Source organism: Nuphar pumila, chromosome 15, assembly GCF_984573655.1.
Source record: "Nuphar pumila chromosome 15, dmNupPumi1.hap1.1, whole genome shotgun sequence".
Classification (NCBI taxonomy): domain Eukaryota; kingdom Viridiplantae; phylum Streptophyta; class Magnoliopsida; order Nymphaeales; family Nymphaeaceae; genus Nuphar; species Nuphar pumila.
Genome location: NC_143263.1, coordinates 20518064 through 20531041, shown reverse-complemented (window position 1 = coordinate 20531041; position 12978 = coordinate 20518064). Strand labels below are relative to the sequence as shown.

General features: G+C 38.7%; 1 protein-coding gene across 1 annotated transcript in view; it reads left to right on the top strand.

The window, feature by feature from the left end:
- LOC149814746 (fiber) overlaps positions 1–11893 on the top strand; it is a 29272-nt gene extending 17379 nt beyond the window's left edge. The window contains exons 2-3 of the mRNA XM_089988571.1: positions 9303–9385; positions 11445–11893. Coding sequence (XP_089844697.1) covers positions 9303–9385; positions 11445–11477 — 116 coding nt within the window. The 3' untranslated portion in view covers positions 11478–11893. The remainder of the gene's footprint in view (positions 1–9302; positions 9386–11444) is intronic.
- The last annotated feature ends 1085 nt before the right edge of the window (positions 11894–12978 follow it).

Genomic DNA, 12978 nt, shown 5'->3' with positions numbered 1-12978 from the left:
TCTTCCGGCGCTTTGCCTTTTGTTCGCGGGGGAGTCGCTTAATCTGAACCTTGGGCCGTGCTTTCGACACCTGTGCTGACTGAGTAGGTTGCTCAGGGGCCCTTTCAGAAGACCTAGGAGATGCGACTTGCTGCTCGGGAAGGGACACAGTCTTGCCAGAGGACAAATTCCCCGGGGTTGCTTACCTCTGAGTGGACGACCCACCTGGTCGAGTTCATCCTGGAGAGTTTCTCCTCGGCCACACGTGCCAATTCGGAACCCTACATTAGGGTGATAGAGCTCGTGGCTTGTACGTCAATCTCTAAGTTCGGTTTGAGACCCGCAATAAAGGTCCCGGTTAGTGACTCTTGGGACCATCGAGTGACGAGGTTACCCAACCTCTTGAACTCTGCATGATAATCGATAATGCTGCCCTGCTGACAAATCTTGGACAACGCCACATGATGGTTGGTGTAGGCATATGAATCAAATCGGTTAATAAGGGCCCTTGAGAAAGCCTCCTAAGAGGGCGTGCCCAACAGGGTCTCAAACCAGTGAAACCATCGAATGACATCCTCTAAGTAGATAGAAGCAAAGGCCACCCGATCTTCATCTGTCGTTCGATCATTCTGAAAGTATTGCTTGGCCCGAAACACCCAACTCGTCGGATCAAAGCCGGTGAATTTGGGAAATTACAATAGTGGTTGGCAGGCTTGGTAGGGTCCATTGGTAGACCCTGACGTTTGGCCACTCCCACTAGTTTCCCCATTATGGTCTTGACGATCGATCAACCGATTCAGCTGGCCTTGCATGGTATCCATGGTTGTGAGTAGACGTTGGTAATGCTCATCCAACTTGTTGAACGCTTCCACATGCGTACTCAAAGTACCCATGTTTAGTTGGAACCTGGCGAGTCTCTCATCTAATCCTATGGACTTCGCCTTGAAATCCGCATGGAGTTTGGCCATGAGTAGACATTGGTAACACTCATCCATCTTGCCGTTGAGCGCTTCCACACGCTTACTCAGAGTACCTATGTTAAGTTGGAACCTAGCGAGTCTCTCATATAATCTTGTGGACTTCACCTTAAAATCAGTCTCTTATGCCCTAGTCATACTTTGGGTTTCTAGGGTTATGGAAACAAGAAGGGCTTGGGCCCTCGCTACGATACGAAAAAGAGTGCGGTACGATACCGGTAGCGCCGCGTGCGCAATGGCCAGGTGGGTATGGGGCTCCCATACGCAAGACAAACACGCCTTGGGATGTCAAACACCTGGGCATAGTGACAAAAGTTTAAAACGACAATTTCTCAAGAGATTTTTAACTTTTTGAATATTTCTTGAGTTTTTTTGGCAAATTCTTGGGAAAATATAAAAAAAATCAAATAATTTCTCAAAAAAATCTAAAAACATTTAGAAAAAATCAAAAAAAAAAAAACTAACTACATAATTAATTTTACATGCAAAAAAAAATCTATTTTCTCAAACAAAAAATGGAAGATGTTCTTTTAGCATGTCTAACAAAAAATCCTACAAATAAGTCATTGTGCTCATTTGAAATTATAGTTATTAATTGATTATGAGGATTTCAGCATGTACAATAATGATTAAATAAAAAAGAACTTATCAATGATCAAATAGTTATTAGATGCAACAACACTTTTTATTAGATGCTGTTTGAATGCTATTCACTTGAGAGTTGAGACCTCAACCTCAAGATTTAGTGGATCATAATGGCCTTCAAGGCTTAAATTGAGTTCCTCGACTTCAAACAACATGGTCTATTGAGTTGCCCGAATATAATGCTTGATCAAATTGGCTTCCTGAATCAAGATCCTCCTATGAATGATCTGGCAAAGGCCGGTGAAGTTGGGAGCCTACCATCCATACTAGTGTTTTCACTTCAGAGAGAGAGAGAGACCACTCACCGTTAGATTCCTGATGCCAGAACCCCTTCACGCAGGAAACCCTAGGGAGGAAGAAGAGGGCCAGAAACCCGAGGGAGGAAGAAGAGGGCTTAGGGCTTGGCTCGACGGAGAAAGCCTTTTGCTCTCAAACCTATTTGCAAAAAAAAAAAACACGATTTGCAACTTTGTCAAAAATAAAAATGTGATTTACTTGTGGCAAACATTGTGCTGATATTTTGCGAGATTTACAAAATCTCATGATATTTTTGTGAGATATTGTCACAAACGAAAAAATCGTGATATTTTATAAATCTCGCAAAAAATTGCTGTTTTAAACTTTTAGAATAATTTTTGCGAAAAAATGCAAGAAATTCGTAAATCTTGCGATATTTGTCACTATGCACTTGGGTTGGTCAGACCCTCCCAAAAGTGCCTAGGTTATACTAGGATACATATCAGGCTTGGTGCGGGCTAGGAAAAATCATCCTCACAACTATAAAAGCCACAAGGACTATTGTCCGACGCTTTGGAATCCCGAAATATAATACAGGACACAAGAACTAAATCGAATCCTCCATATTCAATATGGATCAGTATTGGGACCTATGTTGTCAAAAGCGCTAGGCGGGGGGCTAGTCGGTGGACCTTCAAAAAGACCTAGGCGGGCAAAAAAAATTAAGAACAAACAATGTAGAAAAAGATAAACTACACAATATTGAGATAAATAAAGCATGTATGAAGCATAACAATTAATATTAAACGGTCAAAACATAAGAGTGAATGACATTAAACATCGAACAAACAATTAATATTACTTGGGTTTGTATCTTCCATTGTTCTAATTAAACATTTCAAAACAAACAATTATTAATCAATAAAGTAGATAAACAAAACATACACAATATATATATATATATATATATATATATATATATATATATATATATATATATATATATATATATATATATATATATATACTGAACCGACTAGGTAGCTCACCTAGTCGAGCTGGGCGCCGCCCAGCACCTAGGCGCTCCTTTGACAACATAGATTGGGACTGATCTAATCCTCTACAGTAAAAAATCCAACACAACAAATAAGATAAAAGCTCTGAATAGATGCGTGGGAATTTACTTAACAGACCGGGAAGGGCATGGGCTGTTGTTGCGTTGATTGTGCAGGATGCAGGTCGGCGTTGCTTGCCAGGAAGAAGATGCTCTGATACCAATTGATAGGACTCGATTCCTAGAGGGGTCGATCCTACCAGATATGGGCACACAGAGCGATGAAGGGCGTTAGCAAGGGTATGCGGCAGGGGGCTGACGCATGGCTGAAACAAGAACAACACGTGGGAGGCCTTGGTGCGGCTAGGCTAGGGACACAGGGCAGGGACACAATCTAGGCTGGGGCAATGTCCAAGCATGCAGGGCTGTCTTAGGCAGGCAAACACGACAAGGGAAAGGGGGAGATGCGCAGGGCGTGGAGCCGTGTTGCAGGGCAGGGGACACGGTTGTGGTGGTAGGGTGCTGCAGCAGGGGCGTGTCAAGGCATGGGCACAGTAACACAAGGAGGGAGCCAGGGGTCGATTCCTAGGCAGGGATTCAGCCAATGGAGAAACCGGCTGAGAGAGAGAGAAACCTTGAAGAAAATACCTCAAAAATTCATTGAAAAATACTGAAGTAAAGACACTTATTTATAGAGTAGCAAAAGCAAAGTCCTATGCTAAATGGGATTCCTAGGGGGCGTCCCACCAGAGTCCCAATCCTGGAGGAATCCCAGGCTGGCTAGAGTCCCAGTCTTGGATGGATCCTAGGCTGGACAGGATTTCCAGGATGGGTCCTAGAGCTGGGCGGAAAATGCGGAACGGATCATGGTGAGGGTCCATAACGGAGCTTATCTAATCTAGACATGCCTTCGGTGTTTTTTTTCACAGTTTCGACCCCATAAATGTTTTGGGCATGGTCGATTTACGAGGAATCCACACCTGGTTCATGTGTTTTCAATGAAAAAAACAATATTTGGAGTCTCAAAAATTTACAAAGATTTTGAACCATTGATTTTTCAAACCTTATAAAAACCCACCCATGTGTCGGAATCGAACACTTCAAGAGCTGATCCCTATAAAATCAAGTACATAGATCACATCTGTACGGTCAGAATTTAAAAATAAAACCAAAAAACCCTGAAAAACTCATTTAGCACATATCATTTCACACCTACCCATTACTCTCTCTCTCTCTCTCTCTCTCTCTATATATATATATATATATATATATGGGAGGGTGATTGGATTGTAGCTAAAGGGAGGGTGATTGGATTGTAGCTGACCATAGCCAAATTATCGAACAACTCGGCTCTTCATTTGGCATTTTTTATTCATGTTGTTTAACCAAATGTCCTTTTTTGCGAGCTTTATGTCATGGGCAACCACATACATGCCATCATCTTCACCTTCTCTGTAAGGCACCATGTTACCTACATAATGATCATCTTCTCTATAAGGCACCATGTTACCTACATAATGAAGTTTCATTCATTAATAAGTATATTACATTATTTATAAATCTAGAACTACTTGCTTCACGTATGCTCCAAATGGCTCTTTCTACGGGATGACCATTTTCTCTTCCATCCTTCTCCTCTTTCTCTTACTCTTCGTTTTGTCCCTTACGTGACCTTTTCCACGTAGCCATATATGAAAATCCATGCATTGGGTCATGTCTAAGGGGCCTTCTAATCGATATGTGCTTCCATATCCAAACCTGCAAGGATCAATACACGAATTAATACATCAAAGATCACAAATTCATGTTTTCATATAAATCAAATTAAATCAATGAATCAATTTTCGTACGTCCAACAAAATCAACATGTTGGCTAAGCTTTTTCTTTCTTGCTTCACTTGACTTAGATTTGCATATAGGTGTGTAAGTGAAGCTTTTTCCATGCAAATTCATCGACACGATTCAGGTCTTGTACAAGTTGTACATAAGATGCATGGATCATCTTTCCACTAGTGTCAATTAACGCACATGTGCTAAAGAAATAGAGCAAGAATGTCCCCAACTCCCTCTTTCCTTTTTCTATAACATGTACATATCTTACCCCTTTCTCTGATCCATCAGTAGGTGTTGGTGCCTCTATGACAGTTTCTTTACTGGTCATTTTTATAATAAAGGATAGATAATTTTCTACATAGCCAAATTCGAAGATAGAGGTAAACAAGCGGGCCGAAGGAGACTCATATGAAATCGAATTACAAAAAAGAAACAAAATAAGGTATTGAAAATGCAAAAATAACTTGAAAATCATGCCATTGTTCTGTAGTCATCTTTATAATACAAGATAAACAAAAGATAAACAACCAATTTCGAGGATAGAGGCATTCTAAATTAAGAAAAAAAAGTGGGCAAAGGTGACTCACATGAAATTGAATTAAACAAAAAACAAAATAAGCTATTAAATATGCAAAAATAACTTGAACCATGCCATTGTTTCACAAAATAACTGAGTCATGCCACTGTTTTAAAAAACAACTGCTTCAACTATTACAAGGAGCGAAACTTGTAGTTACTAGAATATCTCGTTGTCAATGATGTGCCAGGTGCTCAAAAACTCGTTTAATGTGCCAACGCGTGGTGAAGATAAGACAAGAAAAATGACACCTCGTCGAAAAAACTTGTTGGGTGAAACATGTTGGGGACCACAAAACCCTCATTAAGAACCCTAATTTTATTAAAAAATTGTGCTCATATTCGAAATAGAGCTTTGATACATATGAAGAGTCACATTTAATGCCCATACAAAAGTTCACAAATGTTACGTGCTAGAATGAGGAGATTTGCAGAAACTTCATGAGAATATTTGCCAATCTCATGTTCAATATGCGAATGTTTGGGATGTCTGCAATTGATGTTCGAAGTGTTGCATGTGCGCAGGATGTTCGCGAGTCTTCTCGCAAATGTCAGGGGGACATTCACAAACTTGTAGACATTTACATGTAGAGGTAAGGACATTCCCAACTTAATTATATTTGAGGTTCACATGTCATGTGCGCGAACTTGCAATCAGAAAACGTGCGAAGGTAAGGCTGTTCATGACACATTTTTTTGAAAGTCAGGACACACATTTATGGATGTGCGTCTAGATTTTATGCGAGTTTTATTAAAAAGAGGTTCACATTGTATCTGTGATTGTGATGTCCACACATGGGTGATGCGAACCTGTGAGCGAGCTTGAATAAAAAAATATGCGAAGTTTATGGACATTCTCAACAATGATTTGAAGGTCTGACATATATTTGCAGACATACGTCTTGACATTAAGCGAGTTTTTAGTTAAAGAAGGTTTGCATGACGTCTGCGCGAATGTCAGGACTGCTGCAAATGTATGGAGTAAACCTGCCGAGGTAAAACTTTTCAATTCTAGAAGGTTCGCATAGGGCTTGCGAACCTCAGAAGATGCACGCATTTGATATGAGAATCTCCTTTGTTGGGATTCAACTTAGCTAGATTTGCAAATTTTTTATGCAAATTTCACCAAGTTCGTGAAATCTTCATGCAAATCTCCTTTTTATTGAGATGTTGTGACCTTCAGACGACATACGTATCGATCATGCGAACGTCAGTAGGTTCGCCTGTGCAAAGGTTCAAAATGTCCTAAAAAGTTGGGATTCAAAATTTTGTGCATGGGGAGGATTTCGACAAATTGTGAGGCATTTTGGAGATTGTGCCATTTTACAAGGACAATATGGTCATTTTTTTTATTCTTTCTTACCTTGACATTTCTCATGCATTGTCTAGGAAAAGTCAATTTCACCTTTCATGGAAAGTATTTCTAGCAACAATCGCACATATTTTGTGAGTAAAAGGTATTTTACCCATTAGTGCCAACTAATCCAAGGGAGAGGTGATTATGCTTAGTGGATGACAAGTTCAGTGGAACTTTTTACAAATCCTAAAAGTTAAGCTTTTGAAGATATTCAATGTCTTGTTCACCTTTTCCATATTGCTCTGGTGTTCTAAATTTAATCAAGATTTCATAACAAGTATGACAAAAATGAGGTAGCAACTGCATCGTTGGGCCTTGACATAAAATCCCAAGTCCACATTAACCAAATATGGTATTTTCCTATGGCAATAAGACAAATGATCATTATTAAAGGGCTAAGATAGAAAAATGCATCTTGATTTCGACCGTGTTAATATTATGACAACGATCGTTGGTAATAAGGTTTAGCCTCTTTTGCACAATTAAGGTGCATTCTTTCACCAATTTCCCATGAAAGTGGCAAGCCAGAAACAAAGAATACCAAATGGGTTCATATGCCCAAAATCCAATATCTTGGGCAGAGGAGGTTGGTAGAATTAATCAACATCATGCTACTATGTGTAGCAACTCCATAAATAAAGTTTCACCTACTAAAATTACAAGTGGGTGGTGGTTTTGGTTCAAATTATATAAAAAATCATCATTTTTTCAATTGTTTGCATCGGATGCAAAATCCCCCAAAATTCTTTTGAGTGAGGGATTTGGCATCTGTCCCTTCATACACAAGTATGGACAGTGGATATTGAAAATTCTCTAAAGAATTGAGTTTTCCGTCGATCGGACTTTACTTATTGGGGTTTTATTATTTTTTTAGTAAGCAACATGTTTTAGATTATGATTTTGCAATATTTATATGTGCTTTTTAAAGCGATAAAATTAACGGCCTATAATACCTTGCATTGTAAAATTTAAAATTCATTGTGAGCCATTGATTTTTTATGTTTTGAAAAACACGTTTGGATGTAAAATCTTCTTGTAAAGCATAATGCTTACTATATAATGTGTAAAGAACAAATATATAAAGATCCGATTGATGAAACACTCCAACGTTGGAGAAGGAGAGCCATCCGTTCATCATTAGTTGTGGATAGATATATACAGCCATTACCCATGTACCCATACTTTTAGAAATTTATGTGGCGTACCCTGTTTACTCACATCTGTACCTATATGGCATAGCTTTCGACTGGTCTGATCCAGAAAGTACCAAAGGACATCATGGGGCCGCAGTTAATTGGTGTCATTTCTCAAGTATTGCAGGCATATGTATGAACCTTTAGATAATTGTACTGTTTTGTTATTTAGTAGGGTAGCTTGGACATTTTATACTGTGTCATTGGGACTTCTTGTGTTTAGTTCTTTACTGCAAATACTTTTTTGTGAATCATTCAGTTTTATTATTGAATAATCAATTTATCTTCCTGTTAGAATTTTTTCTTTCTTTCTCTTGTTCTGAAGGAAACCCTTAGTTTTGGTTGTTATGACTGTGCATAGTGTCTTGCCTCGTTTTTTGTATTTCTATAGTAGCTTCATGATACTTTGAAATAGGGAAATTTTCAAACACACTTAAAGTTTTAGCAATAATAAAAAACACACCCAGATTTTTTATATTGTTAAAAATACACCTAAATTTATGCTCTGTTAATTAAAAACACATTTAAATTGGGTTATCATTAACCGAAGTTGAGTTAACAGGATAAAGTTGCTGGTTTACCCTCAAAAACAAAAATTTCTTGGATTTTTTTTAATAACACACCTAAAGTTTCAGCAATAATAAAACACACACCTAAGTTTTGGTAATTATAGGATACGTTTAATGGAAAATATGATGAGAGTAAACCCTTGGGTTTTTAATTAACCATGAAAAAAGTGTAGGTGTGTTTTAACAACATTGAAAGCTTAGGTATATTTTGATTATTGCCCAAAGTTTGTGTGTTTTTGAAAATTTCATACTTGAATCACCATTATGAGTGCCTTATGGATCCCAAACAATAAAAAAATTTACTTGCCTTATTGTGAGATGGCATCTTCAGTTTTAATTATATATAGACATGATAATTGCTATATGATGCTAATCCATTATTGGTGATGTAAACCATTGAGCTTCACAGTTTTGATTCTATCTTTATATTGGTCAAAAGGCTCATCACTTTTAACCTTAAAAGGCTTGTCAGTTTTAGCCTCCGAACCAACCAGTTGGCTCTTCAATTTTCATTCTAGATACTGTTCACCATTTTACAAGTCTACAATTCTGATTCTGGCAAGGTTGCCATGCAGTCCTATGATCTAAAGTGTCGTTCTCATTTTAAGAATGAATAAAAATGTATATTTAGTGGAGTTTTAAAGCTGTATTGACTTTGACAAATGCTTACTGTTATGCCTGAATGGATTGGATTGATCTCTATCTTCTCTATAACAGCACATGCTTTAGTGAAGCAAAGCTTTGATGAATACTTGGAAAAGTGTACGTTTAACTATTAGGCCAGTTAAAAATGTCTGTCGAACTCTCAATCACAAGAAGGTGGTTGTTGTGAATCAAGTGTTATCATGGCTTTCACATAACTATTTCTCATGTAATTTTCAGGCTTATTTCTCCCTGCTGTTGTCAGGCCTATTCTGGACTCCATGGAGACATCAAAACAAGTTCCCCAACCAGCTTTGAAGGATGTATGCCTCTATCTTGAATCTCACACTGATTGATTTCTGGCTAAATTTTCCATTTGTTTTGTAGTGAGAATGAGCAATATCCATGTAATGTAGCCTTGCCAGTCATCTATCACCATGAAAAAGAAAAATACATACCCAAGTCCTTAGCCATATCTTGGTGATGACAGTTGGCAAACCTGTGACTCAGACTCGGATCACCCGACCCTTGCCTCGAGGGTCAGGGGTCGACTCGGTAACTCGGACGGGTTAGGGCATAAATTTTTTTAGTGTTTTTTTAATAATACCTTAAATATTGAATATAACACTATGTTTTTCTACAATATGAATGTAAATAATCAAAATCCAAGGCCCAAGCAGCAAATTCACCAAAATCAAAGCATTAAAGTACAAAAACTACAAAATATCTGCACAAAAAAAATAGATAAGCTTTATAATTTCACATGTAACTAGCCACTAAAATAAGAACAATAATAAAAATTGTGAAATAAATATTAATAATTAAGCTACACAAGTATAAATAAAACAATTAAAGTAGTAATCACTACCTTTCCAAGTTCTAATAATTTTCAACAGCATTGCACATTGCACACACACAGAGCATCACTCTGAGAGAGAGAAAGAGAGAGAGCATCAGCTCTTAGAGAGAGAGAGAAAGTGAAAGAGAGAGCATTGACTCTCAGAGATGGAGAGACGAGAGAGCATCGGTTCTCAGAGAGAGAGAGAGAGAGAGAGAGAGAGAGAGAGAGCATCGGCTCTCAGAGTGAGAGAGAGAAAACCTGTTTTTGCCATTCATCGGTAGCCGCCGGCAGTGGTGATAGTGGCAGTCTGGCAGAAATCACAGGGGTTCATTGGTGGTCACTGGCTGAGGGTTTCTTCCTTTGCAAATTCGGGGGAGGGGAACAGTCGAGTGACTCATTCCCCTAATATCATATAAGGCCGGTTCATCTTGTAATGAACCGGCTCACATACCGGTTCGTCTTGTAATGAACCGACTCACATACCGGTTCGGCTCTGTGAATCGAGTCAGAACCAGTGTGTTTGAAACATTCCTGGATCGTCCGATCTAGCACTGACTCGGCGAGTTGCCTTTCAGTGCTGAGTTGGGCAATTCCTGGATGATTCCAGCCCGAACCTGCTTAAACTAGGTTTGGGCTGGATCGGCAGCCCATCTACTGGATGATCTGATCCGACTTGGATGATTCCCGAGTCGGATCGCCGGGTTTGCCAACTATGGGTGATGGAGCTTTATGGTTGACTGAGTTCAAAGTAACTTTGGATTAAACTGTAGTTTCATGCTCACCAGCCATCATAAAGTGTTTGAACATTAGTGGCTACTGTTACATGGTTCATCTTTGAAGATCATGCCAAAATGCTGAGGGATGTACCTATGTGCTGTCACATCTGCCCATCCAATGATATGCTTCAGTGTTTCTTGGATGGCAAAAATGGCTTCATAAAACTGAACTGATTGCCCCAAAGGGGTTTGGCGTAGTGGGATGGGGCCTAGTCTGCTAGTTAGGTGGCCTAGGTTCAAATCACATGGGCGTCATCTCTAGTGCAAGCCGAAGCGTGGCTACTCCCTGGGGTCAAGGGGTAAGCCCATGGAGTTTTATGCTGCCAGGACAGTGATCGTAAATATGGCAGGCAGAGCCAGCGTGGCTAGGTCTCTGATCCAGGGGCAGTTTCTCCGTGTAAATATAAAAAAAAGAAAAGAAAACTTAACTGATTACTGATCAATTCATTCAGCAACTCGATTACTTTAGTGGGCTTTTAGTTACAATTTCATGGGTCAAATTGTCCTCAATTCTTTTATTTGGCATTTGAGTAATCGAAGTAAAATTGCTGAAAATGAAGCTTGTTGCTTGGCATCTAGGAAATCCACCCGATTCTTCCCATTTTTTATGTATGCCTGGTCCTATATGGGCTTGTAAATTCATTCTAGGCCTCTAGCTGGTTCTCATCAGAGATAATACATCTCTGTTCTTCGTTGGAAATTTGCTGGTACTAGATCAACTTTAAGAATAATTTTCTGAGGTCTTAGTGTTTGTTTCAATTGCAGGTAGTTGCTGGAATGACGGGGAAAAAAGCATGAATGAAGGCTGGAATATCCTCTCCTTTGGACCTTCTTTGCTTTACTCTCTGCAATAATTTCTTTCTTTCCTGTTAAAATGATCCTTGATTTGGATATTGGCTGGGGACGAGAGATTTGTCATCTCAACTAAGAGGACTAAACTCTGTTTGTAGATGGGCAGCTTTCTTTTTCTTTCTTGTTGGTTGTCACTTGACATAGGCATCTGTAATTTGTGTTGCGATTAATGCAAGTCCTACCTTCAAGAAACAACTGCAATATGGTGCAAGAAAAAAATTGTAGTTGCAAAAAGAAGAGTATCAACCGTCTTGTGATACTTAAATGATACTGAATTTCTTTTTCATTGGAGACTTCTGTAATATATCAATATGCAGGTGGATATTGGTGGGCTTAGTCAAAATAATTTGAGATTACTCTCATACTCATGGGATGTTGGTTGCAATTATCCATGGTTGACGTCTTGGAAAACTAGGTGCAGTAATAAGGAACAACTAGTCTAAATGGGTTTGTGGTAATTTAAGATGGAGTTTCATTTGTTTCAACAGATGTAGTATTAACTAATAGGGAGATTGGGCATATTTGATGATTACATGTTTCTCTGCTGTTTTTCAACTGAGGGATATTATGTTTGGTTGCCAGTGGAGATGCAGTCACGCAAAGTAATTGGATTGGGAATTTGTAATTGACTTCTGATATCTAAAAATGAAACTGCCATTTGCAATTGAAGCTACTGAAAAATATCGAACACTGATAAATGGATACTTTGATGAGGGGAAGTTCACCATCTTAACCAAGGGTTCTTGGTTTAGTTGCATGATTCTTCTGTTGAATCGAATGGACGTGATGGTTCAAATGGTGAAAGTTTTAATATTACCATAACCGAATGGATGATGTCGATTGTGGGTTATCTTAGCTTTATCTCATCTAAGAGATTGTGGGGACTTTGGGTTCAATTACGTAGACTCATGATTGGGTACCGGCTACTGAGTAGGGTTGTGAAACTAGACGAGCTGCTGGTGACTTGGCTCATGGTCGGCTTGTAAAGAGCTTGTCCCAACTCATGAAATAGTCTCGACGAGCTTGAGCATAAACAACCAATGTTCGTCTTGGCTCTTTTATTAATAATAAATATATTTTACATATGATTTATATTATGGACTTCTAGTAACAAGTTTAAAGCTCAAATCTTATTTCCTCTAAGTTTTATTTTGGAAATAAGCTAGTTTGAGCTTGGCTTAGTAGGTTTAGGGACTAAATTTTATTTTATTTTACTTCTAAAAAAAAATATTTTTGTAAATGTGCTTCCTTGCGTTTGTCTCGTTTAGATCGGGCTCTTCCTGAGCTCATGCTGGACTTGCCTTGACACAAGAAACGAACCAAACTTGACCATCATTTGTTGGATTCATCCGGCTCGGTTACCAGCCCTACTACTGAGTTTGCTATCTTATCCAAATTGACCAATTAAAGGACATTTTTTATGAGTAAAAATCATTATAAAATCCTA